The sequence below is a fragment of the Pseudophryne corroboree genome, chromosome 10, assembly GCF_028390025.1.
Source record: "Pseudophryne corroboree isolate aPseCor3 chromosome 10, aPseCor3.hap2, whole genome shotgun sequence".
Taxonomy (NCBI): Eukaryota; Metazoa; Chordata; class Amphibia; order Anura; family Myobatrachidae; genus Pseudophryne; species Pseudophryne corroboree.
This window is the reverse complement of record NC_086453.1, coordinates 139456914-139484818: the sequence shown is the minus strand read 5'-3', so window position 1 is coordinate 139484818 and position 27905 is coordinate 139456914. Positions and strand designations below refer to the sequence as shown.

Below are 27905 nucleotides of genomic sequence, written 5' to 3'. Positions count from 1 at the left end.
TACCCTCTGTGCAAAACCCCAGTGTACCTCACAGGTGAAAATAATGGCCAGACTTGCTTCAATAATAAAATGGAAAGCTCCACTCTCAGCATGCACCAACGCCGTTTCGACCTAACAGGTCTTTTTCAAGGTGTGCATGCTGAGTGTGGAATGAAAGCTATTTAAACCCTTAGAGCAGGAAATGGAGAATCACAATGCATTAACTTTATGCAATATGAACCGCGCAGCGCGCCATGCTCCCACACTGATCACAGCACTGCAGGGTGCAGGGGGGGCACCCTGGGCAGCATGGGGGGCCTCAAATAGCACTGGCATAGAGTATAACAGTGCCCAGGCACTGGTTAAGGGACCCCCACCAGTATAAAGAATTTTGAGCGGGACTGAAGCGCGCCATGTCGGGGGCGGGGCTTAGCCGCATAGCTCTCACCAGCGCCATTTTTCTCTTCACAGAAGGCTGCAGAGACGCTGACCCTGATCCTCCACACTGCGGTGCAACTAACAGGGTGCAAAACTGGGGGGGCGGGGGGGGGCACTAGTGATTGGTGAATTAATATATATATAATAAAAGCGCTAGCAGGTCTGGGCAGTATTGTTACTGACTTCAGAACCGGGATAGGCGTGAGCTGGCTGAACTCTCTCTATGGGGTATATTTACTAAGGTCCCGATTTTGACCGAGATGCCGTTTTTTCTTCAAAGTGTCATCTCGGTAATTTACTAAGCAAAAATCACGGCAGTGATGAGGGCATTCGTAATGTTTTGGAAGTCCTAGGAAAAAATCACGAATCAATACACCATCGGTCAAATACGCCTGCAATTTGGTAGAAATGGGGAATTTACTAAAAAGTGCAAAACACAAACACTGCCGACAATAGCCAAACACTGCCGTGCTAAAATACAAATTGTGAAAAAAAACTAAAAAAAAAAGACCTGCTTTTTTATCCCGTGTTTGTATAGGCATGCACGGATCCATGAGATCCGTGCATGTTTTTCAGTGGGAAGGGGTGGGAAATGTTATAATTTTTCACAAAAAAAAATGCGTGGGGTCCCCCCTCCTAAACCAAACCAGCCTCGGGCTCTTTGAGCCGGCCCTGGTTGCAAAAATATGGGGAAAAAATTGACAGGGGTTCCCCCATATTTAAGTAACCAGCACCGGGCTCTGCGCCTGGTCCTGGTTCCAAAAATACGGGGGACAAAAAGCGTAGGGGTCCCCCGTATTTTTGAAACCAGCACCGGGCTCCACTAGCTGGACAGATAATGCCACAGCCGGGGGTCACTTTTATACAGTGCCTTGCGGCCGTGGCATCAAATATCCAACTAGTCACCCCTGGCCGGGGTACCCTGGGGGAGTGGGGACCCCTTCAATCAAGGGGTCCCCCCCCCCCCAGCCACCCAAGGGCCAGGGGTGAAGCCCGAGGCTGTCCCCCCATCCAATGGGCTGCGGATGGGGGGCTGATAGCCTTTGTGAAAAGTGTTTGATATTGTTTTTAGTAGCAGTACTACAAGGCCCAGCAAGCCTCCCCCGCAAGCTGGTACTTGGAGAACCACAAGTACCAGCATGCGGCGGAAAAACGGGCCCGCTGGTACCTGTAGTACTACTACTAAAAAAATACCCCAATAAAGACATCACACACACACCTTGAAAGTATAACTTTAATACATACATGCACACCAACATACATACATACTTACCTATGTTCCCACGCAGGTCGGTCCTCTTCTCCAGTAGAATCCATGGTGTACCTGTAGAAAAAATTATACTCACATAATCCATGGTTGAAGGCTCATCTGCTTGTAATCCTTTTGTGATCCACGTACTTGAAAAAAAAAAAACGGATACCCGACCACGAACTGAAAGGGGCCCCATGTTTTCACATGGGACCCCTTTCCCCGAATGCAAGAAACCCCCTCTGACTGATGTCTAAGTGGGTTTCTTCAGCCAATCAGGGAGCGCCACGTTGTGGCACCCTCCTGATCGGCTGTGTGCTCCTGTACTGTCTGACAGGCGGCACACGGCAGTGTTACAATGTAGCGCCTATGCGCTCCATTGTAACCAATGGTGGGAACTTTGTAGTCAGCGGTTGACCGAAAGTGACCTCACCGCTGACCACAAAGTTCCCACCATTGGTTACAATGGAGCGCATAGGCGCTACATTGTAACACTGCCGTGTGCCGCCTGTCAGACAGTACAGGAGCACACAGCCGATCAGGAGGGTGCCACAACGTGGCGCTCCCTGATTGGCTGAAGAAACCCACTTAGACATCAGTCAGAGGGGGTTTCTTGCATTCGGGGAAAGGGGTCCCATGTTAAAACATGGGGCCCCTTTCAGTTCGTGGTCGGGTATCCGTTTTTTTTTTTTTTTTTTTTTCAAGTACGTGGATTACAAAAGGATTACAAGCAGAGGAGCCTTCAACCATGGATTATGTGAGTATAATTTTTTCTACAGGTACACCATGGATTCTACTGGAGAAGAGGACCGACCTGCGTGGGAACATAGGTAAGTATGTATGTATGTATGTTGGTGTGCATGTATGTATTAAAGTTATACTTTCAAGGTGTGTGTGTGATGTCTTTATTGGGGTATTTTTTTAGTAGTAGTACTACAGGTACCAGCGGGCCCGTTTTTCCGCCGCATGCTGGTACTTGTGGTTCTCCAAGTACCAGCTTGCGGGGGAGGCTTGCTGGGCCTTGTAGTACTGCTACTAAAAACAATATCAAACACTTTTCACAAAGGCTATCAGCCCCCCATCCGCAGCCCATTGGATGGGGGGGACAGCCTCGGGCTTCACCCCTGGCCCTTGGGTGGCTGGGGGGGGGGGGGGGGGCCTTGATTGAAGGGGTCCCCACTCCCCCAGGGTACCCCGGCCAGGGGTGACTAGTTGGATATTTGATGCCACGGCCGCAAGGCACTGTATAAAAGTGACCCCCGTCTGTGGCATTATCTGTCCAGCTAGTGGAGCCCGGTGCTGGTTTCAAAAATACGGGGGACCCCTACGCTTTTTGTCCCCCGTATTTTTGGAACCAGGACCAGGCGCAGAGCCCGGTGCTGGTTGCTTAAATATGGGGGAACCCCTGTCAATTTTTCTCCCATATTTTTGCAACCAGGGCCGGCTCAAAGAGCCCGAGGCTGGTTTGGCTTAGGAGGGGGGACCCCACGCAATTTTTTTTTTAAAGTTTTTAAACATTTTTTTTTTTTTTTTTTACAAGGTGCACAATGAAGCCCTGCACGGATCTCTCAGATCCGGCCGAGATTCATTGTATTAAAGTCGGCAGTGTTTTACAAGTCACTCACGTAAAACACTGCCTAAAAAAACGAATGACATCGACATCGGAAAAACCGAAAATGCAGAATACGGCAGCTTAGTAAATTAGTCGTAATCATTCAAAAAGTTGCATATTTACACTTTCGATGTCATTCGTGATTGAACTTTGACCTCAAACGGGAAAATACGATTCTTAGTAAATTTACCCCCGTGTCTTTCTAACAGACTCTGCTGTGGGTCTGTCTCCTATAGCCCCAGTGTGTTTGTGGCTGTCTGTACGTGTGTGTGTCGACATGTCTGAGGCTGAATACTCTTCCCAGGAGGAGGCTGGGCTGGTGTGGGGACAGACAGTTCTGTGAGAGTAACAGTGTCATCACCGCCGACGGATGATTGGGTCAATATGTTGAGTGTTTTAAATACAAATGTGACTAAGTTGGCTAAGAGGTTTGATAAATCTGAGTCTAAGAACCAGACATGGAGGAAATCCATGGAAGATGCTTTGTCACAGGTCCAGACCCCTTTGGGGTCGCAGAAATGTGCATTTGCCCAGATAGTAGATACAGATACCGACACGGACTCTGATTCCAGTGTCGACTATAGTGATGCCAGATTACATCCAAAACTGGCTAAGAGTATTCAGTACATGATTGTGGCGATAAAAGACGTTTTACAAATCACTGAGGACCCTGCTGTTCCTGATACGAGGGTCTGTATGTTTAAAGGAAAGAAACCTGAGGTAACGTTTCCTCCCTCTCATGAACTGAACGCACTTTTTGAAAAAGCTTGGGAAAATCCTGACAAAAAGATACATGTTCCCAAAAGAATTCCAATGGCATATCCGTTCCCCTCTGGGGACAGGGACAGCTAGGAGTCAATCCCCACGGTAGACAAAACTTTATAGCGTCTATCCAAAAAGGTGGCGCTTCCGTCCCCTGACACGGCAGCCCTGAAGGATCCTGCGGATCGTAAGCAGGAAAATACCCTGAAATCCATTTGTCACTACAGGGTCGCTACTCAGGCCCGCTGTTGCTGTGGCATGGGTGAGTAGCGCTATTGAAAAGTGGGCGGATAACCTGTCATCTGAGGTAGATTCCCTAGACAGGGATAGTGTGCTTTTGACCTTGGGTCACATCAAGGACGCTGCAGCATATTTAAAAGAAGCGGTAAGGGATATTGGCCTTTTGAGATCAAGGGCCAATACCATGGCAGTCTCAGCTAGGAGAGCATTGTGGATTCATCAATGGAATGCTGATGGAGTCTTTACCGTTTAACGGTAAGGTCTTGTTTGGTGACTGCCTCACTGACCTGGTCTCTACGGCTACCCGCGGGTAAGTCATCTTTTTTGCCTTATGTTCCTGCACAGCAGAAGAAATCGCCTCACTATCAGATGCAGTCTTTTCGGCCCAACAAATTCAAGAAAGAACGTGGGTCCTCCTTCCTTGCTGCGAGGGGGAGAGGAAGGGGAAAAAGGTCACAGGCTGTGGCAAGTTCCCAGGAGCAGAAGTCCTCTCCAGCGTCTACCAAATCGACCGCATGGTCCGCTCCAGTGGGGGGCACGTCTCAAACTCTTCAGTCAGGTCTGGGTGCACTCGGACCTGGATCCTTGGATAGTAGACATAGTAACCTAAGGGTACAAGTTAGTTTCAAGGTGTGCCCCCTCACCGATTTTTCAAATCGGCCTTGCCAGCTTCTCTTCCAGAAAGGGAGCTAGTAAGCGCTGCGATACTAAAGTTGTGTCAAAATCAAGTGATTGTCACGGTACCCCCGTCTCAACAGGGGGAAGGTTTTTATTCGAGCCTGTTCGTGGTCCCGAAGCCGGATGGTTCAGTCAGTCCGATTCTAAACCAGAAATCCCTCAATTTCTTTCTAAAAAGATTCAAGTTCAAGATGGAGTCTCTACGAGCAGTGATCTCCAGTCTGGAGGAGGGGGATTTTATGGTGTCGGTCGACATAAAAGATGCATGCTTACATGTCCCCATATATCCTCCACATCAGGCTTACCTGAGAATTGCTGTGCAGGATTGTCATTACCAATTTCAGACGTTGCCGTTTGGTCTGTCCACGGCTCCGAGGATTTTCACCAAAGTAATGGCGGAAATGATGGTTCTCCTGCGAAGGCAGGGAATCACAATTATCCCGTACTTGGACGATCTCCTCATAAAGGCGAGGTCCAAGGAGAAATTGTTGAAGAATGTTGCTCTTTCACTGACTATTCTGCAACAACACGGTTGGCTCCTAAATCTGCCAAAATCACAGTTGGATCCAACGACACGGCTGTCGTTCCTGGGTATGATTCTGGATACAGAATTGCAGAGAGTTTCTCTAACGTCCTAGTGGATGCTGGGGACTCCGTAAGGACCATGGGGAATAGACGGGCTCCGCAGGAGACATGGGCACTTTAAGAAAGAATTTAGATTCTGGTGTGCTCTGGCTCCTCCCTCTATGTCCCTCCTCGAGACCTCAGTTTGAGACTGTGCCCGGACGAGCTGGGTGCTGTTCAGTGAGCTCTCCTGTGAGAAAGTATTTTGTTAGGTTTTTTATTTTCAGGGAGCTCTGCTGGCAACAGACTCCCTGCATCGTGGGACTGAGGGGAGAGAAGCAGCCCTACTCTCTGAAGTTAGGTCCTGCTTCTTAGGCTACTGGACACCATTAGCTCCAGAGGGATCGTACGCAGGATCTCACCCTCGCCGTCCGTTCCTGGAGCCGCGCCGCCGTCCCCCTCGCAGTGCCGGAAGACAGAAGCCGGGTGAGTATGAGAAGCAAGAAGACTTCGAAATCGGCGGCAGAAGACTCCGTTCTTCACATGAGGTAACGCACAGCACTGCAGCTGTGCGCCATTGCTCCCACACACCTCACATACTCCGGTCACTGTAAGGGTGCAGGGCGCATGGGGGGGCGCCCTGGGCAGCATATGGACCTCTTTTTGGCTAAAGTACACATATATACAGTTGGGCACTGTATATATGTATGAGCCCCCGCCAAGAAAATGCATATTTGAGCGGGACAGAAGCCCGCCGTCGAGGGGGCGGGGCTTCTCCCTCAGCACTCACCAGCGCCATTTTTTCTCCACAGCTCCGCTGAGAGGAAGCTCCCCAGGCTCTCCCCTGCAGATTCACGGTAGAAGAGGGTAAAAAGAGAGGGGGGGGGGGGGGGGGGCACATAAGTTGGGCGCAAAAACACAATATACAGCAGCTACTGGGTTAACATTAAGTTACTGTGTTATTCCTGGGATATATAGCGCTGGGGTGTGTGCTGGCATACTCTCTCCCTGTCTCTCCAAAGGGCCTTGTGGGGGAACTGTCTACGAAAAGGGCATTCCCTGTGTGTGTGGTGTGTCGGTACGCTTGTGTCGACATGTCTGATGAGGAAGGCTATGTGGAAGCAGAGCGGGAGCAAATGAATGTGGTGTCTCTGCCGACGGCACCGTCACCTGATTGGTTGGATATGTGGAAGGTTTTAAATGATAGTGTGAATTCCTTACATAAAAGGTTAGAAAAAGCTGAAGCCTTAGGACAGCAATTAAGGATGTGTTGCACATCACAGAGGAACCCCCAGTCCCTGACGGGAGGGTTCATATGTATGGGGAAAAGAAGCCACAGGTAACCTTTCTCCCCTCACATGAGCTAAATGAGTTATGTGAAAAGGCTTGGGAATCTCCAGATAAAAAAACTGCTGATTTCCAAAAGGATTCTTATGGCGTATCCTTTCCCGCCACCGGACAGGTTGCGCTGGGAATCCTCCCCTAGGGTGGACAAGGCTTTAACACGCTTGTCCAAGAAGGTAGCCCTGCCGTCACAGGATACGGCTACCCTCAAAGATGCTGCGGATAGAAAGCAGGAGGGTACCCTGAAGTCCATTTATACACATTCAGGTACCTTACTGAGGCCGGCAATCGTGTCGGCCTGGGTTTGTAGTGCTGTAGCAGCATGGACGGATACCCTATCTGAAGAACTTGATACCTTAGACAAGGATACTATTTTAATGACCTTGGGGCATATTAAGGACGCTGTCCTATATATGAGAGATGCTCAAAGAGACATTAGTCTGCTGGGTTCTAGAATCAATGCTATGTCTATTTCTGCCAGAAGGGTCCTGTGGACTCGGCAATGGACAGGTGATGCCGACTCAAAAAGGCATATGGAGGTTTTACCTTACAAGGGTGAGGAACTTTTTGGGGAGGGTCTCTCGGACCTGGTCTCCACAGCTACTGCTGGAAAGTCAAATTTTTTGCTATATATTTCCTCCCAGCCTAAGAAAGCACCGTATTATCAAATGCAGTCCTTTCGATCTCAGAAAAACAAGAAAGTTCGAGGTGCGTCCTTTCTTGCCAGAGGCAGGGGCAGAGGAAAGAAGCTGCACAACACAGCTAGTTCCCAGGAACAGAAGTCCTCCCCGGCCTCTACAAAATCCACCGCATGACGCTGGGGCTCCACAGGCGGAGCTAGGCCCGGTGGGGGCGCGTCTTCTAAATTTCAGCCACAAGTGGGTTCACTCCCAGTTGGATCCCTGGGCAATAGAGATTGTGTCTCAGGGATACAAGCTGGAATTCGAAGAGATGCCCCCTCACCGATACCTCAAATCGGCCCTGCCAGCTTCCCCCCACGAGAGGGAATTAGTGTTAACTGCAATTCAAAAATTGTATCTTCAACAGGTGGTGGTCAAGGTTCCCCTCCTTCAACAGGGAAGGGGTTATTATTCGACCATGTTCGTAGTCCCGAAACCGGACGGTTCGGTCAGACCCATATTGAATTTAAAATCCCTGAACATGTACCTGAAAAGGTTCCGGTTCAAGATGGAATCGCTGAGAGCGGTCATCGCAAGCCTGGAAGGGGGGATTTTATGGTGTCTCTGGACATAAAGGATGCATACCTTCATGTCCCCATTTATCCGCCTCATCAGGTGTACCTCAGATTTGTGGTACAGGATTGTCATTACCAATTTCAGACGTTGCCGTTTGGTCTCTCCACGGCACCGAGAATATTTACCAAGGTAATGGCGGAAATGATGGTACTCCTGCGGAAGCAAGGAGTCTCAATTATCCCACACTTGGACGATCTCATAAAAGCGAGATCAAGAGAACAGTTGCTGATCAGCGTAACACTCTCTCTGGAAGTGTTACGGCAACACGGCTGGATTCTAAATATTCCGAAGTCGCAGTTGGTACCTACGACTCGTCTGCCTTTCCTGGGCATGATCCTAGACACAGACCAGAAAAGGGTTTATCTCCCGATAGAGGGAGCTCAAGAACTCATGACTCTGGTCAGGAACCTATTAAAACCGAAACAGGTGTCTGTGCATCACTGCACTCGAGTCCTGGGAAAGATGGTGGCATCATACAAGGCCATTCCCTTCGGCAGGTTCCATGCGAGGACCTTCCAATGGGACCTACTGGACAAATGGTCCGGGTCACATCTACAGATGCATCGGTTAATCACCCTATCCCTCAGGGCCAGGGTGTCTCTCCTGTGGTGGCTGCAGAGCGCTCACCTTCTCGAGGGCCGCAGATTCGGCATTCAGGACTGGGTCCTGGTGACCACGGACGCAAGCCTCCGAGGTTGGGGTGCAGTCACACAGGGAAGAAATTTCCAAGGACTGTGGTCAAGTCAAGAGACTTGCCTTCACATCAACATCCTGGAACTAAGGGCCATATACAACGCCCTTCGTCAAGCGGAGACCCTGCTTCGCGACCAACCGGTTCTGATTCAGTCAGACAACATCACCGCAGTGGCTCATGTAAACCGCCAAGGCGACACAAGGAGCAGAATGGCGATGGCGGAAGCCACCAGAATTCTTCGCTGGGTGGAGAATCACGTAAGCGCACTGTCAGCAGTGTTCATCCCGGGAGTGGACAACTGGGAAGCGGACTTCCTCAGCAGACACGACCTCCACCCGGGAGAGTGGGGACTTCATCAGGAAGTCTTCGCACAGATTACAAGTCTGTAGGAACTGCCACAGGTGGACATGATGGCATCCCGCCTCAACAAAAAGCTACAGAGGTATTGCGCCAGGTCAAGAGACCCTCAGGCGATAGCTGTGGACGCCCTGGTGACACCGTGGGTGTTCCAGTCGGTCTATGTATTTCCTCCTCTTCCTCTCATACCCAAGGTGCTGAGGATAATAAGAAAAAAGAGGAGTGAGAACAATACTTAATGTTCCAGATTGGCCACGAAGGACTTGGTATCCAGATCTGCAAGAAATGCTCGCAGAGGACCCGTGGCCTCTTCCTCTAAGACGGGACTTGTTGCAACAGGGGCCCTGTCTGTTCCAAGACTTACTGCGGCTGCGTTTGACGGCATGGCGGTTGAACGCCGGATCCTAGCAGAGAGAGGCATTCCGGATGAGGTCATTCCTACGCTGTTAAAGGCTAGGAAGGACGTGACAGCTCAACATTATCACCGTATATGGCGAAAATATGTTGCTTGGTGAGAGGCCAGGAATGCTCCTACGGAGGAATTCCAGCTGGGCCGTTTCCTTCACTTCCTACAGTCCGGAGTGAATTTGGGCCTAAAATTGGGTTCCATTAAGGTCCAGATTTCGGCCCTATCCATTTTCTTCCAGAAAGAACTGGCTTCACTGCCTGAAGTTCAGACTTTTGTAAAGGGAGTGCTTCATATTCAGCCCCCTTTTGTGCCTCCTGTGGCACCTTGGGATCTCAATGTGGTGTTGAGTTTCCTAAAATCACATTGGTTTGAACCACTTAAAACCGTGGATCTCAAATATCTCACGTGGAAAGTGGTCATGTTATTGGCCTTGGCTTCGGCCAGGCGTGTGTCAGAATTGGCGGCTTTGTCACATAAAAGCCCCTATCTGGTTTTCCATGCGGATAGAGCAGAATTGCGGACCCGTCCACAATTTCTGCCAAAGGTGGTTTCATCCTTTCATATAAACCAACCTATTGTGGTGCCTGTGGCTACTACTGACTTGGAGGATTCCGAGTTACTTGATGTGGTCAGGGCTTTGAAGGTTTATGTAGCCAGAACGGCTAGGGTCAGGAAAACGGAGTCCTTGTTTATCCTGTATGCTTCCAACAAGATTGGTACGCCTGCTTCAAAGCAAACTATTGCTCGCTGGATCTGTAACACGATTCAGCAGGCTCATTCTGCGGCTGGATTGCCGCTGCCAAAATCAGTTAAGGCCCATTCCACTAGGAAGGTGGGCTCTTCTTGGGCGGCTGCCCGAGGGGTCTCGGCATTACAGCTTTGCCGAGCGGCTACTTGGTCAGGTTCAAACACTTTTGCAAAGTTCTACAAGTTTGATACCCTGGCTGAGGAGGACCTTGTGTTTGCTCAATCGGTGCTGCAGAGTCATCCGCACTCTCCCGCCCGTTTGGGAGCTTTGGTGTAATCCCCATGGTCCTTACGGAGTCCCCAGCATCCACTAGGACGTTAGAGAAAATAAGATTTTACTTACCGGTAAATCTATTTCTCGTAGTCCGTAGTGGATGCTGGGCGCCCGTCCCAAGTGCGGACTTCTTCTGCAATGCTTGTATATAGTTATTGCTTAAATAAGGGTTATGTTATGGTTGCATCAGGATTGACCTGTTGCTCTGTTATTGTTCATACTGTTGACTGGGTATGTTTATCTCAAGTTATACGGTGTGATTGGTGTGGCTGGTATGAATCTTGCCCTGGATTACCAAAATCCTTTCCTTGTACTGTCAGCTCTTCCGGACACAGTTTCTCTAACTGAGGTCTGGAGGAGGGACATAGAGGGAGGAGCCAGAGCACACCAGAATCTAAATTCTTTCTTAAAGTGCCCATGTCTCCTGCGGAGCCCGTCTATTCCCCATGGTCCTTACGGAGTCCCCAGCATCCACTACGGACTACGAGAAATAGATTTACCGGTAAGTAAAATCTTATTTTTTCTTCCAGTGGAAAAAGCTTTGGAAATGCAGAACATGGTAAAACAGATTCTGAAATCGGCAAGGGTGTCAGTTCTTCACTGCACTCGGTTGCTGGGGAAGATTGTGGCGGCCTACGAGGCCATTCCGTATGGCAGGTTCCATGCCAGGGTGTTTCAGTGGAACCTGCTGGACCAGTGGTCCGGGTCTCACCTGGACATGCACCGGAAAATATTTCTATCCCCCAGGACAAGAATTTCCCTTCTCTGGTGGCTGCACAGTTCTCACCTTCTGGAGGGACGCAGGTTCGGCATTCAGGATTGGATCCTGGTGACCATGGATGCAAGCCTCCGAGGCTGGGGAGCAGTCACACAGGGAAGAAACTTTCAGGGAAAGTGGTCAAGTCAGGAAGCTTGTCTACACATAAACACTCTGGAATTAAGAGCCATCCACAACGGCATACTGCAAGCAGAACATCATCTTCGAGGTCTGCAGCAGTGGCGTACATAAACCGCCAAGGCGGAACAAAGAGCGGCGATGGCCAAGGCCACGAAGATTCTTCGCTGGGCGGAAAGACATGCCAGCGCCCTGGCAGCGGTCTTCATTCCAGGAGTGGACAACTGGGAAGCAGACTTCCTCAGCAGGCACGATCTCCATCCAGGAGAGTGGGGTCTTCATCAAGAGGTCTTTGCAGAATTGACAAGTCGTTGGAGAGTTCCTCAAGTGGACATGATGGCGTCCCGCCTCAACAAGAAACTTCAGAATTATTGTTCCAGGTCAAAGGACCCTCAGGCGATAGTGGTGTACGCACTAGTGACACTGTGGGTGTTTCAGTCGGTCTATGTGTTCCCTCCACTTCCACTCATTCCAAAGGTGATAAAAATTATAAGAACAAGGGTTCAGGCGATCCTCATTGTTCTGGATTGGCCAAAAAGGGCCTGGTATCCAGATCTTCAGGAGTTGCTCATAGAAGATCCCTTGCCTCTTCCTCTTCGGGAGGACCTGTTACAACAGGGGCCGTGTGTGTATCAGGACTTACCGCGGCTGCGTTTGACGGCGTGGCGGTTGAGCGCCAAATCCTAGCCTGAAAGGGTATTCCCAGTGAAGTCATTCCTACACTTCTTCAGGTTAGAAAAGAAGTAACGGCAAAGCATTACCACCGTATTTGGAGAAAATGTGTCTTTGGTGTAAATCCAAGAAGGCTCCTACGGAAGAATTTCACCTGGGGCGGTTGCTCCATTTCCTACAAGCAGGTGTGGATGCGGGCCTAAAGTTAGGCTCTATAAAACTACAGATTTCGGCCTTGTCGATCTTCTTTTTTTCAAAAAGATTTGGCCTCCCTTCCAGAAGTTCAGACCTTCGTTAAAGGCGTGCTGCACATCCAACCTCCCTTTGTGCCCCTAGTGGCACCATGGGGGGCAATCACATTGGTTTGAACCTTTGCCCAAGGATGAGTTAAAATTCCTTACTTGGAAAGTGGTCATGTTGTTGGCCTTGGCGTCTGCAAGGCGAGTGTCTGAGTTGGCGGCTTTGTCTCACAAAAGCCCCTATTTGATTTTCCATGCTGATATAGCGGAGTTGAGAACTCGTCAGCAATTTCTGCCAAAAGTGGTTTCTTCATTTCATGTTAACCAGCCAATTGTGGTGCCAATGGCTACTGACGCCTTGGCGGAGTCAAAGTCTCTCGATGTGGTCAGAACTTTAAAGGTATATGTCGCCAGAACGACGCAGATTAGGAAAACGGAGGCTCTGTCTGTCCTGTGGGCGCCCAACAAGATAGAGGCTCCTGCTTCTAAGCAGACTATTGTACGCTGGATTTGTAATACGATTCAGCAGGCTCATTCTACGGCAGGATTGCCGTTACCGAAATCAGTGAAAGCCCATTCTACCAGAAAGGTGGGCTCATCCTGGGCGGCTGCCCGGGGATTCTCGGCGTTACAACTTTGCCGAGCTGCTACTTGGTTGGGATCAAACACCTTTGCGAAGTCTTACAAGTTTGATACCCTGGCTGAGGAGGACCTCTTGTTTGGTCAATCGGTGCTGCAGAGTCATCCGCACTCTCCCACTCGTTCTAGATCTTTGGTATAAACCCCATGGTTCTTGAAGCATCCCCAGCATCCTCTACGGACTAAGAGAAAAGGATTTACCGGTAGGTATTAAAATCCTATTTTTACTCTGTGAGTTTTGGTACTCTCTAATTTATATCAAATTGGTGGCAAGATACTATTCTTTCTTCTATCAAGTCTCACTATACACCAGGGCTCCAGTTTCTGTACACCACGAAAACTTCTCCTATATACAATACTACACATTGTTTTTTTTTTTTTTCATATTTTTGATTTTTTACAACAAGCCTGCCAGCCTCTCAGGACAAGACACCAGAGTGGTCTGGGGTTTTATGCCAACCTTTTTGTTGTACCGAAACCAGACTGATTTAAAGTCCTTGAACCAATACCTAAAGTGTTACCATTTCAAAATGGAATCAATCCAGTCTGTAATTGCAAACCTGGAACCAGTGTCCATGGACAGCAAGGATGCATATCTGTTTATCCCGATATGGGAACCGCATCAACACTTCCTGCGATTTGCAATTTGACAGGAACATTATCAATTTCGGGCGCTGCCGTTTGGGTTATCTTCAGCCCCTCGTGTCTTCATTAAAGTCATGTTGGTGATGATTGCACACTTAAGATCTTTAGTAGTTACAATAGTTCCTTATCTGGACGACCTCTTGATCAAAGCACCATCGGAAGAGATTCTTTTGGAGCACTCTTTTCTGGTGTACCAGACTCTTATTCAACACGGTTGGATAATCAATTTCAACAAGTCACACCTTCAACCAACCCAACGTCTTCGCTTTCTAGGATTGATCTTTGATATGAAGTTGCAAAGAGTGTTTCTGCCAATGGACAAGGCACAAGACATTCACCTGATGGTCCAGGGAGTTCTGAAACAGAGATGGGTGTCCTTGCACCTTTGTATTCGTCTGCTAGGGAAGATGGTGGCGACCTTCGAGGCACTACAATTAGGACGGTTCCACTCCAGACCATTTCAGTTAGACCTCCTGTCTCAGTGGTCAGGCTCTCATTTACACCTCCATTGACGAATCCACTTATCCACTCAGACCAGGCTGTCACTTATCTGGTGGCTCCAGCTCGACAACCTGCCGGCGGGTCGAAGGTTCGGAGTTTGGAATTGGATCATTCGGACAACCGATGCGAGTCTCAAAGGGTGGGGTGCAGTGGTACTGGAATCTCACTTCCAGGGCAGATGGTCAGTTCAAGAAAGCAAGTTGCCCATAAATGTATTGGAGCTCAGAGCGATTTACAACGCCCTGCAGGCGGCAGCTCACCACCTTCGCTTTCGGCCAGTTCAAATACAGTCAGACAAAGCGACGGCGGTCGCCTTCATCAACAGACAAGGCGGTACTTTAAGTCGAATGGCGATGCGAGAGGTATCTCGGATTCCCCTATGAACCAAAAGACAACAGGTAATTCTTATCACGGTGTTCATTCCAGGAGTGGACAACTGGGAGGCAGATTATCACAGTCGCCAGGACCTCCATCCAGGAGAATGGGCACTGCATCCGGAAGTGTTTCAGGCCCTTATCCAAAGGTGGGGATGCCCTCAGGTAGACCTCATGGCATCACAACTGAATCACCAACTTCCGAGGTACGTGTCAAGAACAAGAGACCCTGCGGCAGAGGTAGTGGACGCCCTCACGTTCCCCTGGCTGTACAATCTGGTATACATCTTTCCGCCATTTCCTCTTCTGCCTCGAGTGTTAAAAAGAATAAAACAAGAGTTAGTCAGGGTCATCCTGGTGGTGCCTGATTGGCCTCGCAGAAGTTGGTTCTTGGATCTCCAATTGCTTCTGGCAGACGTTCCTTGGACGCTTCCACTGCGTCCGGATCTTCTGCAACAGGGTCTATTTCTGCACCCCAATTTAGCGCGCTTGTGTTTTAAGGGGGTGGCCGTTAAAGCCGCTATCCTGAGGAGCAGAGGTACCCCGGAATCGGTCATTCCTACTATGTTACGTGCAAGGAAACCTGTTACAGCTGCCCATTATCAAAGCATCTTGAAGTCTTACTTTTCCTGGTGTGAAAGGCTTTGTATTCCATCCAGGCAATTCAGTCTCTCCCGACTGTTACTGTTCTTCCAGAAAGGTTTGAATGCCGGTCTTCGCCTCGGCTCTTTGAAGGTGCAGATTTCCGCCTTTTCGGTATTCTTTCATAGCAGATTAGCCATTTTACCTGAAGTTCAAACATTTCTTCAGGGAGCGCTCAGACGCCAACCACCTTTTTGTCCCATCTACGGCTCCTTAACTTGGTGTTGCTCTTCCTTCAATCTTCAATGTTTGAACCGCTGGAAGTGGTGGATATTAAATATTTAACTTGGGAAGACTGCTTTCGCTTTGGCTTCAGCTCGTAGGGTGTCAATATTAGGAGCGCTATTGTGTAAGCCTCCATACCTAGTTTTTCATGAGGACAGAGCTGAACTTCGTACTCAATCCAGTTTCCTTCCAAAGGTGGTGACAGCGTTCCATATTAATCAGCCTATTGTGGTAAAAAATCCGGCCAAAGTTCTACTCTGGATGTTGTCAGGGCTTTACGCATCTACGTCGATCGAACGGCCCCCTTGCGGAAGTCTGATGCTTTGTTCGTTTTGTATGACTCTGTAAAGAGGGGTTGGCTGGCCACTAAGCAGACCTTAGCTCACTGGATTCGCATGGCTATCCGTCAGGCGTATCTCAGCAGCAATAAACATCCTCCACCATCCATTTCAGCATATTCCACCAGGTCGTTAGGAACCTCCTGGGCGGCGCGTCATGGTGCCTCAGCACTACAACTTTGCCGTGCAGCCACTTGGTCCTTGGTTAAGACCTTTACAAAACTCTAGAGGTTTGACACTTTTTTGCTGCTTCGACCTCACTTTTTGGCCGGCTAGTTTTGCAGATTCCTCAGCGCTCTCCGATCCGTGGTCAGAGGGGGCGGGTCGGAGGGGGCTGAGCTACCTCAGAGCGAGACCAGAGGCATTTTTGTGCCTTCCTCTGTTTAATGCAGCCACAGACGGCACACACAGCGCTTCCTGCCTCATAAGACACGTTGGAAAACTGGTGCAGGGTGTAGCAAAGGGGGAGAGACGCTATTGTAAACTATCTGGGTCCTCTGAAGGACAGAATTTCTTAGTGTTCACTGTGATGTAGTAAGCTGACAACCTCACTGGGGCTGTGCAGCTAAAGGGTGTGCTGGTGTCCTTCTCTCTCTGTGTCTCCTCTCACATACAGTATTGTAGGCATGCTAATATTACTGTATGTGTATGTTATTGTGTTTACTGTGAAACATGGGTAAACAAAAACTGTGCAGTGTATGCCACACCAGATTCTCTCCATTATCATCTGATTCATGTGAAAAATGCAGCCAATCTTCACAACTCAGTGAAGAGGCTGGGGGAGTGTTCCGAGCCCACATGGCTAGGGTCTCTTAAAAGTATGATGTATGACATGTCATCACAACTCACTGCTAATGTGCAGAAAACTCCGCTACTACAACAGATGGCTGCAGAATTAGGTGCTAGGGCAGATGTTACACAGCCCCCCTCCTCTCATGCAGGGCCACAAAGGTGTGGTTTGCCTGCTCTTCTGACACAGATGACGATGTACAGGAGGATGGGTATTACTTGGACCCCGTTAGTGGGGATCCTGATGCTGCTCAGGGTATTGAACCCCTAATTCTGGCTATACGGGACGTGTTACAGCTCCCTCTAGAGGACAGCGTGTCACAGCAGTCGTCTTTCTTTACACAAAACAAGCCTAATGTCACTTTCCCTGATCTTGCAGAGTTAGATGACCTATTCAAGCTGGCCTGGAAAAATCCAGACAAAAAATTTCAACTGTCCAAAAAGTTTTTGCGCACTTTCCCATTTACTCCTAAAGGTAGGAAATTTTGGGAGGAACCCCCGGAGGTTGATGTATCAGTCACTCGCCTGTCCAAAAAAGCGGTGCTACCTGACCTGGGCTCCTTTACCATAAAGGATCCTGAGGATAGGAAAACAGAAGCTACGCTCAAATCTATTTACATGGCAGCAGGTGTCTTGCAAAGACCGGTCATTGCAGGTTGCTGGATGACCCATGCCATTCATTCCTGGGCAACTCAAATTCAGGAGGGCCTCTGCGGGGCTATGCCTCTGGTCACTATGGTGACCCTCCTTAAGCGCATTCAGGACACTACACACGTCCTGTGTGATTCACTTAAGGAGATTGGTAATAATGCTAGGACTTCTGCCATAGCAGTGTCGGCACGCAGGGCCTTGTGGTTGCGTCAGTGGATAGTGGATGCGGAATCCAAACGTAGTGTGGAAACCCTCCCCTTTTTCAGGGGAATGGCTCTTTGAAGTTGAATTGGATACATGGATTTCCAAAGTTATGGCTGGGAAATCCACGTTTCTACCCTCTGGGGCCCCGCCGACGAAACGCTCCTACCCGGGGCCATCTGTTCTATTAGTCCTTTCGGTCTAATAGATTTCGATCTAAGGCCAGAGGTGCCTCCAATGCGGCTTGAGGCACCAGAGGTAAGTCAAGAAAACCTGCCAGCACCAGCTCTCGGGAACAGACCACCAGTTCTGCTTCCACAGGAGACCTCGGGGTGGGGGCTCGACTGCGTCACTTCAGCCGAGTATGGGAGGCTTCCTGCCAGGATACCTGGTTCAGGGATCTCGTTTCTCACAGCTACAAGCTGGAGTTCGACAGTGCTACTCCCCAACGATTTTTCAAATCAAGCTTACCAGCTTTGGAGAATATGCTGGTTACATTGCAACAGGTCATCCTAAAGTTGGTCCAGTCCCACGCGATTGTTTCAGTACCAAGTCCACAACGAGGCAAGGGTTATTACTCCAACCTGTCTGTAGTGCCGAAACAGGACGGTTCGGTAAGGCCCATTTTAAATCTACAGTCCTTGAACCCTTACATGAAGGTGTTTAAGTTCAAAATGGAATTCTTGCGAGCAGTGATTGCGGGCCTGGGAGACCAGTAATTCATGGTATCCCTGGTTATCAAGGACGCCTATCTCCATATTCCGATTTGGCTGCCTCCATCAGGTGTACTTGAGGTTTGCCCTGCTGGACAATCACTACCAATTCCAGGCACTACCGTTCGGCCTGTCCACAGCTCCGAGGGTGTTCACGAAGGTGATGGCGGAGATGATCTTCTGGGTCCAGGGAGTCAATATTATTCCTTACCTGGATGATATTCTGATCAAAGCAAGATCCAAGGAGCTTTTGTTGTTTGTTGCTCCATATCGACCGCACTATCCAGGTTCTGTCACAACATGAGTGGATCCTCAACTTACAGAAGTCCCACCTGGAGCCGACACAGCCGCTCCTGTTCCTGGGGATGTTGATTGATACTGTGGCCCAGAAGGTGTTCCCACCAGAGGACAAGGCGAGAACACTTCTGGAGATGGTCCGCATAGTGCTCCGACCTACTCGAGTGTCTATCCATCTTTGCATAAGATTGTGTGGCAAGATGGTCGCCTCGTACGAGGCAATCCAATATGGGAGGTTCCATGCCAGAACTTTTCAGCTGGATCTCCTGAGCAAATGGTCCGGATCTCCTCTTCAGATGCACTGGATGATATGGCTGTCAGGACTTCCCTTCTGTGGTGGCTGCAGTCCTCCAATCTCCTGGAGGGCCGGAGTTTCGGGATCATGGATTGGGCCCTCCTCACGACGGATGCGAGTCTCAGAGGATGGGGAGCTGTCACCCAAGGGGCGCAGTTCTAAGGCAGGTAGGCAGCCCACGAAAGCCTCCTTCCGATCAACATTCTGAAACTTCAGGCGATCTACAATGCTCTGCTTCGGGCCTCTCCTCTGCTCAAGGATCACGCGATCCAGGTACTCTCAGACAACACCACAGCAGTGACGTACATCAGTCGGCAAGGAGGGACAAAAAGCAGAGCCTGTATGCAAGAAATGCAAGAGCAGTGTCAGCGATCTTCATTCCAGGAGTAGACAACTGGGAAGCGGACTTCCTCAGTCGTCACGATCTCCACCTGGGGGAGTGGGGTCTCCACCAGCAGGTGTTTCAGCAGATAATTCACCGGTGGGGTTGTCCACAGATAGACATGATGGCTTCCCGTCTCAACAAGAAGCTTCCCTGGTATTGCTCATGCACCAAGGACCCTAAGGTAGATGCACGGACATCGCCCTGGCCTTACCGGCTGGTCTACCTATTTCCTCCAATTCCGTTGCTCCCAAGGGTGCTCAAGTGAATCAGAAATCATGGAGTCCAGGCAATTCTGATTGTCCCAGATTGGCCTCTGAGGGCGTGGTACGCGGATCTTCTGGACATGTCCAAAGAAGACCCTTGGCCTCTACCACTAAGAAGAGACCTTCTTCAACATGGTCCGTTCGTCTACCTGGACTTACAGCGACTTCGTTTGATGGCATGGAGGTTGAGCGGAACATCCTAGCACACAAGGGCCTTCCGAAGAAGGTTATTGCTACCATGATTCAGACCAGGAAACCTGTGACATCAAAACACTATCATCATATCTGGCGGAGATATGTCTCTTGGTGCGAGGAACGCACGTATCCAGCTGCAGAGTTCTTGGGATGCTTCTTGCGTTTCCTGCAGGCTCGTGTGGATAAGGGCTTACGTCTAGATTTCAGGTCTCTCCATTTTCTTCCAGAAGAAACTGGCAGTGTTGCCAGAAGTTCAGACCTTCTTTCAAGGGGTACTCCACATACAGCCTCCCTTTGTGCCGCCTATGGCACCCTGGGATTTAAATGTAGTGTTGACATTTCTACAGTCCTCCTGGTTCGAACCTCTGTTGACGGTAGAAGACAACGACCTAACAGTAGGTTTAGAGAGCATGGTGTCAATTTTCGCAGACGATACCAAATTGTGTAGGGTTATAAATACGGAGGGGGATGCTGAGTCTCTTCAGAACGACTTAACTAAACTGGAAGCATGGGCAACAAAATGGAGAATGAGATTCAACACAGACAAGTGTAAGGTAATGCACTGTGGGGGCAAGACCAAAAATTACACCTACATACTAAATGGGGGTAATATTAGGGGATTCTGTACTGGAAAAAGACTTAGGGGTTCACATAGTTAACAAATTAAGCAGCAGTACCCAAAGTAGGAGTGCAACAAAGAAGGCTAATAAGATATTAGCATGCATACAATGGGGGAATTGATGCAAAGGACGAGAGTATTATACTCCCATTATACAAATCACTAGTGAGGCCACATCTTGAATACTGTGTGCAATTTTGGGTACCATATTACAAAAAGGATATACTGGAGCTAGAAAAGGTTCAGAGGCGGGCGACCAAACTAATCAAGGGCATGGAGACGCTGGAATACGAGGAAAGGCTTGCAAGGCTAGGCATGTTTACATTGGAAAAGAGGAGACTAAGAGGGGACATGATCAACATCTACAAATACATAAGGGGTCAATACACAGAGCTTGGGAGGGACCTGTTTTCTATAAGATCACCACAGAGAACACGTGGTCACTCGCTTAGGATAGAGGAGTTTCTGCACATTGAGGCAAAAAGGTTTTTTCACAGTAAGGACAATACGTGTTTGGAATTCCCTGCCTCAGAGAGTAGTAACTGCGGACTCAGTCAACACCTTTTAAGAATGGGTTAGATAAATTCCTATTGGATAAAGATATTCAGGGTTATGGTGCGTAGGCACGCATTATAGTTAAATTAACCAGTCCTAACTAAAAATAACTAGTCCTATAATGAGACTGCATAGGAGACCACAAATAGGTTGAACTCGATGGACAATTGTCTTTTTTCAGCCTTAGTTACTATGTTACTATGTACCTCACGTTGAAGACGGTGATGTTACTGGCCCTGGCTTGTGCTAGACGTGTCTCAGAATTGAAAGTGAAAGTCCGTACTTGGTCTTTTACGAGGACAGAGCGGAGCTCCGGACTAGGCAGCAGTTCCGAAGGTTGTCTCCTCGTTTCACCTGAATCAACTTATTGTGGTTCCGTCGGGTTGTGCTTCTTCTGCTCCTCCAGACGCATTGGATGCTGTGCGATCCTTGAAGATCTGTGTAAAAGGGACGGCTCGGATAAACAAGACAGATTCCTTGTTCGTGCTCTATGATGCGCAGAAAAAGGGTTGTCCTGCTTTGGAGCAGTCTATTTCTTGTTGGATTAGGCTTACTATCCAACAGGCCTATGTGTCGGCAGCCTTACCTGTTCCTAAGTCTCTAAAGGCCCACTCTACAAGATCGGCGGGGTCTTCCTGGGCGGCTGCCCGTGGAGTCTCTGCTTTGCAACTTGCCGAGCTGCTACCCGGTCGGGGCAGAACACTTTTGTCAAGTTCTACAAGTTTGATACCCTGACCAAAGAGGATACCCAGTTTGGGCAGGCGGTGCTGCAGCATTCTCTGCGCGTTCTGGAAGCTTTGGGACGTGTCCCATCGTACTAAGTCTTCCCCCAATATCCCTTATGGATGCTAGAGAAAATAGGATTTTAATTACCTACCGGTAAATCCTTTTCTCGTAGTCCATAAGGGATATTGGGCGCCCGCCTCAGTGCGGTGACTTTTCTGCAGGTTCTCTTTTCTGTGGTTACCTGTTCAGCTGTTGCTGCTGTTTCCAGTTGTTGCTGGTCGTTATGTTTGTGGTGTGCTGGTATCTCAATCTCACCACTCTTTGTTCTCATATTTTCTTCTCTCATATATGTCCTTTCTCCTTCGGGCACATTTTTACCTATAACTGCCTGTGGGAGGGGGCATAGAGGGGAGGAGCCAGCACACCCAGTGAAGAAATTTTAAAGTGCACTGGCTCCTTTGGACCCAGTTTATACCCCATCGAACAAAGTCTCCCCCTATATCCCTTTTATTTATTTTTTAATGTGCTGATCACGCCCTGCAGTGCCGAGTTTAATAGCGTTAACAGGCTAAACTCTACTAAAGTGCTGGGAGCTACATGAAAAGTGCTGTTTGATTGCCCAGACAGGTCGCTTTTCACACATTTCTGCTCGCGAGTATGGGGGGCTGCAAGCAGAAATGCTGGAATTGGCAGTTGTTCCCGAACGGAGCAATAATTGAATTGATCCACTGGGCGCCCGGCATGGACTGTCCCCAAATTAATTCCGCCCAATGTGTAAATAAAACACTTTCCAGCATTTAACTTTGAATTTCTCCCTTCCCTCTGACCATCTCCTCATTTAGAAGTCCAAAAAGGTTAAAGAAGAGTTATGTTTTGTTTCATTCTGTGTTCTCTGCTTTTATTTTCTGATAGCTAGATGGCTGGGTGCTTTTCCCGCTCAACCTTCTGTTTACTAAGGGTACGATTTAATTAGAATAGATGTACAGGCAACCGCACCATACTTCAAATATTTTACCTTGCGGTCCTTGTTGGGTGTGCAGAAATAGAATTGCACAGTGTAAGCCTATCATATACAGTCTACACAATCCTATATTGTGCTGGAAAGTACAAGCTTACGCTGCAGCTATACGAGTGTGTGTGTATGAGCTGGCCACTGGGAGAACTACATCTCCCAGCAGCCCCCTCTCCAGTCAGAAGATAAAGGGGTGACCACCAGTAACCGCAGAAACCCTTGGAGAGGCGAGTACCTATCTTGTGTGGTTTGTTTTGGTTTTTTTTTACATTTTTTTTAGAGCCATTTTGTTATTGGATATTGGAGGTAACTGTGTAGCGCATACCCGCGGTAATCCAAAATTGGGCATGAGTTAAGCAAGGTTTTAAACCTTGCTCCCAATTGAATTCACCCCTTAATGATCCACACTACAGTGCCCCCAAAACATGTAATTACCTCACATGACCAGATTGTTTCAGATGCGGATTGAGGCTATGGCAGAGGTTCTCAAACACAGTCCAAGTTTTAAGTTTATACATGCTTAGCTACAGGTGACTTAATTAGCTCCTCAGTCAGTTTGCTTTTAACCATCTGTGCTGAGGCATAGATATACCTAAATCCTAGACCACTGGGGTGTGATACTCCGGAAGGGTGCTGGCTGCTTTTTCTGGGCTGCAAAACGGCAATATTTGGAACATTTAAAATGCACTAACTTTTTTTTTTTTTCTTTTACTTTATGTTCTAGGCTTATTTAGACACCAACGCACATGATTAAATATCTTTGTGAACTGTTCTTCCTTACCTCACTTTTCAGTAGATTATCATTATTTTTCTCTCTGCTTCTTAATAACCTTGTTTGTCATCTTGCTAAATTTGGGACATGTCCTATTACAACTATATGGGTATCACAAAATTGGAAGTTCGGTTAGATCCTGTAGTGTCAAGTATTAAACTGATTAAATCCTGCATTTGCAGAATATGTACGGGGGATATGGTAATCCTGGACAGTATGGAATGTCTCACACTTACCAAGGACCTACGTCACAGACCCAAGGAGTCGCCCAGCATTATGGAAGCCTAAATCAGGTATGATGATGTCCTTTTCTACTATGTTGTTACTTTGCCATGCTTTTTGTGTGAAATAATGTCCTGCATTGATTTGTGTGACCTTAAGGTTTAATTTCTTAATTACAATTCTTATTCATCCTCTTGGATGGCCCTGATACCTTGGTGTATAGAGGCTGATTCTGGGGTTAGACACTATGGGGGCCATTTAGTTATTTTTGCATGCCTGATCTCCCATCTAAAGTGACAGGAGATTGTGAGCCGCAATTCAGAGACAGAGAGATAGATGGCTTTTACCTTTTAAAAGCCATAAAGTGTGTGGCAGGTGCACATTAAATCTAGCAAGCAGATGATGTGTGAAACAGTGGTCCCGGTTTTAAAACTCTGATAGTGTAGGACCTGCATGAAGGTGGGGTACCTTGGCGATCGGTTTGCAGGCTTCTGTGCATTGGCTAATTCACTAACAAAACCCCCATCATTTATTTATTGAAGTGTTGAGGATAAGTGAGCTTACTTGGGTGAGTGCTGGGTTCTCTGTATATATAGATAGATATCTCTAGATGGAGATATCTATCTATAGCAGGGCCATAACTAGGTATGGGCGAGAGGGGCACTGCACACTGCGCAATGCGCTGTGAGGTGGAAACATCTCCGCAGGCACCCGCCGGGCCACGCAACACTACCGCCCGCCAGCCAGCACCGCCATTTACTGTAGCTGGATGGGGAAGGGGAAAGGTTCTCTCCTCTAGCGGACCAGATGGCCACCTCACCTCCTCCCTAATTGGGATGACCGGTACCTGCCGTCTGCCAGCTCTGCCCGAGGAGAGGAGCGCTGACTCCATCCCTCTCTCGCTGATGATACTAAGTTGTAGCCGGGCCAAGCGGACAGATGGTTGGTTTGTGTGCAGCTGACGGGTGGACGGCGGCTGCGCTCTGGCTGCCAGCTGTGGTCAGAGCTCTCCGCTCCGATCGCGCTGCAGCACAGACAGTAGGGGCGCAGAGCAAGCTGCAGTTAAGTGCCCGCAGCATTATACAAGGCAGCCAAGTACTAATGAGTCAGCCTGGCTCATTTAGTACGCTCACGCTGGCAGGCCGGCGGTACTTAGTGAGGTGAGGTGGCCGTCCGGTCAACCAGAGGAGAGGACCTTTCCCCTTCCCCATCCTGCCCCGGGTATGATTGGTCTCTCTGTGCTTCGCTGCGGGCTGACCTGTACCTCCCCTCTCTATACACGCAAGCCGGGAAAAGGGGGTTGGGGTCCGACTACTAAACTTCTATCCTGGAACCAATCCCCCCCCCCCCCCCCCTCCCCAAGTGCCGCAATTCGCGGGTTTTTAGGGTGCGGAGCTTAATTCCGTGAAGAGCCCAACCCCATCAGAGAGGAATGTGGCTGTGTGCTGTTGTTGGTAACTGTCTAATGCTGGCTCCCCCCCATCTTCTCTCTGACTGACCTTGCCATTCTCTCTTTCTCTCCATAATACTCTATCTTGCTCCTCTCTCTATATTTTGACACTCTCTCTTGCTTCTCTCTCCCCTCTCATTCATTTCTCCCTGACACCCTCTCTCTCTTTCTCTAATTCCCTATTTCTCTAACGTCCTAGTGGATGCTGGGAACTCCGTAAGGACCATGGGGAATAGCGGGCTCCGAAGGAGGCTGGGCACTCTAGAAAGATTTATGACTACCTGGTGTGCACTGGCTCCTCCCATTATGACCCTCCTCCAAGCCTCAGTTAGATTTCGTGCCCGGCCGAGGTTGGATGCACACTAGGGGCTCTCCTGAGCCCTTAGAAAGAAAGTATAGTTTTAGGTTTTTTATTTTCAGTGAGACCTGCTGGCAACAGGCTCACTGCAGCGAGGGACTAAGGGGAGAAGAAGCGAACTCGCCTGCTTGCAGCCGGATTGGGCTTCTTAGGCTACTGGACACCATTAGCTCCAGAGGGATCGACCGCAGGCCCAGTCCTTGGTGTTCGGTCCCGGAGCCGCGCCGCCGTCCCCCTTACAGAGCCAGAAGCAAGAAGAGGTCCGGAAAAACGGCGGCAGAAGACATCAGTCTTCACCAAGGTAGCGCACAGCACTGCAGCTGTGCGCCATTGCTCCTCATGCACACTTCACACTCCGGTCACTGAGGGTGCAGGGCGCTGGGGGGGGGGGCGCCCTGAGCTGCAATAAAAACACCTTGGCTGGCAAAAATACCACAATATATAGCCCCAGAGGCTATATATGTGGAAAATACCCCTGCCAGAATCCAGAAAAAAGCGGGAGAATAGGCAGCGGAAAAGGGGCGGAGCTATCCCTCAGACACACTGGCGCCATTTCTCCTTCACAGATCCGCTGGGAGGAAGCTCCCTGGCTCTCCCCTGCAGTCTACACTACAGAACAGGGTAAAAACAGAGAGGGGGGGCACTAAATTTGGGCGCAATATATATATATATATAATATTTAAAGCAGCTATAGGGGACATAACTCAGTTAGTCCCTGCATTATATAGCGCTCTGGTGTGTGCTGGCATACTCTCACTCTGTCCCCCCAAAGGGCTTTTGTGGGTCCTGTCCTCATTCGGAGCATTCCTTGTGTGCGGTGTGTCTGTACGGCTGTGTCGACATGTTTGATGAGGATAATGATGTGGAGGCGGAGCAGATGCCTTTAGAAGGGATGTCACCCCCTGCGGGACAGACACCTGAGTGGATGGGCTTATGGAAAGTAATGAGTGCACGTATAGACTCCTTATATAAAAAAATCGACGACATGCCAAATGTGGGACAGCCGACTTCTCAGCTCGTGCCTGCTCAGGCGTCGCATGGGTCGTCAGGGGCTCTAAAACGCCCGCTACCTCAAGCAGACCCAGATGTCGACACTGATACTGACACCAGTGTCGACGACGATGAGTCAAATCTGATGCCCACTAAGGCCATTCACTGCATGATTGAGGCAATGAAAGAGGTGTTAAACATTTCTGATATAACTACAGGTACCACTAAAAAGGGTATTATGTTTGGAGAGAAAAAACTACCCGTAGTTTTTCCCCCATCAGATGAATTAAATGAAGTGTGTGAAGAAGCGTGGGCTTTCCCTGATAAAAAATTGGTAATTCCTAAGAAGGTACTAATGGCGTTCCCTTTCCCGCCAGAGGATAGGTCACGTTGGGAAACACCCCCTAGAGTGGATAAAGCGCTCACACGTTTGTCTAAAAAGGTGGCACTACCGTCTCCGGATACGGCCGCCCTCAAGGAACCTGCTGATAGAAAGCAGGAGGCGATCCTGAAGTCTGTATATACACACAGGCATTATACTTAGGCCAGCTATTGCGTCAGCTTGGATGTGCAGTGCTGCCGCTGCGTGGTCAGATAAACTGTCAGAAAATATTGACACATTAGACAGAGACACGATCCTGTTAACCATAGACCATATAAAAGACTCAGTCTTATATATGAGAGATGCACAGTGGGAAATCTGCCGGCTGGCATCTAAAGTAAGTGCATTGTCCATTTCTGCTAGGAGAGGCTTATGGACTCGCCAGTGGACAGGAGATGCGGATTCAAAAAAGCACATGGAAGTGTTACCATATAAGGGTGAGGAATTATTTGGGGATGGTCTCTCGGACCTAGTTTCCACAGCAACGTCTGGGAAGTCAGCATTTTTACCCCATGTCCCCTCACAGCCTAAGAAGGCGCCGTTTTATCAGGTTCAGTCCTTTCGGACCCAGAAAAACAGGCGTGGAAAAGGCGGGTCTTTTCTGTCCAGAGGCAGAGGTAGGGGAAAAAGGCTGCAACAAACTGCAGGTTCCCAGGAGCAAAAGTCCTCCCCCGCTTCTTCTTCCAAGTCCGCCGCATGACGGTGGGGCTCCACAGGCGGAGCCAGGTATGGTGGGGGGTCGCCTCAAAAATTTCAGCGATCAGTGGGTTCGCTCACAGGTGGATCCCTGGATCCTGCAAATAGTATCTCAGGGGTACAAGCTGGAATTCGAGGCGTCCCCACCCCACCGGTTCCTAAAATCTGCCTTGCCGATTGCTCCCTCAGACAGGGAGGCGGTGCTAGCGGCAATTCACAAGCTGTATTCCCAGCAGGTGATAATCAAGGTACCCCTACTTCAACAAGGCCGGGGTTATTATTCCACACTATTTGTGGTACCGAAACCGGACGGTTCGGTGAGACCCATTCTAAATTTGAAATCCTTGAACACATACATAAAGAAATTCAAGTTCAAGATGGAATCGCTCAGGGCGGTTATTGCAAGCCTGGACGAGGGGGATTACATGGTATCCCTGGACATCAAGGATGCTTACTTGCATGTCCCCATTTACCATCCTCACCAGGAGTACCTCAGATTTGTGGTACAGGATTGCCATTACCAATTTCAGACGCTGCCGTTTGGACTGTCCACGGCACCGA

At 49.0% G+C, this 27905-nt stretch overlaps 1 protein-coding gene across 4 annotated transcripts in view; it reads left to right on the top strand.

Moving 5' to 3' along the window:
- The window catches only part of LOC134966241 (leukocyte receptor cluster member 8 homolog), a 126843-nt gene that overhangs the window by 31706 nt on the left and 67232 nt on the right, over nucleotides 1-27905 (top strand). For all 4 annotated transcript variants that reach the window (XM_063942821.1, XM_063942820.1, XM_063942822.1 and 1 more), the window contains exon 5: nucleotides 23429-23539. In XM_063942821.1, coding sequence (XP_063798891.1) covers nucleotides 23429-23539 — 111 coding nt within the window. The remainder of the gene's footprint in view (nucleotides 1-23428; nucleotides 23540-27905) is intronic.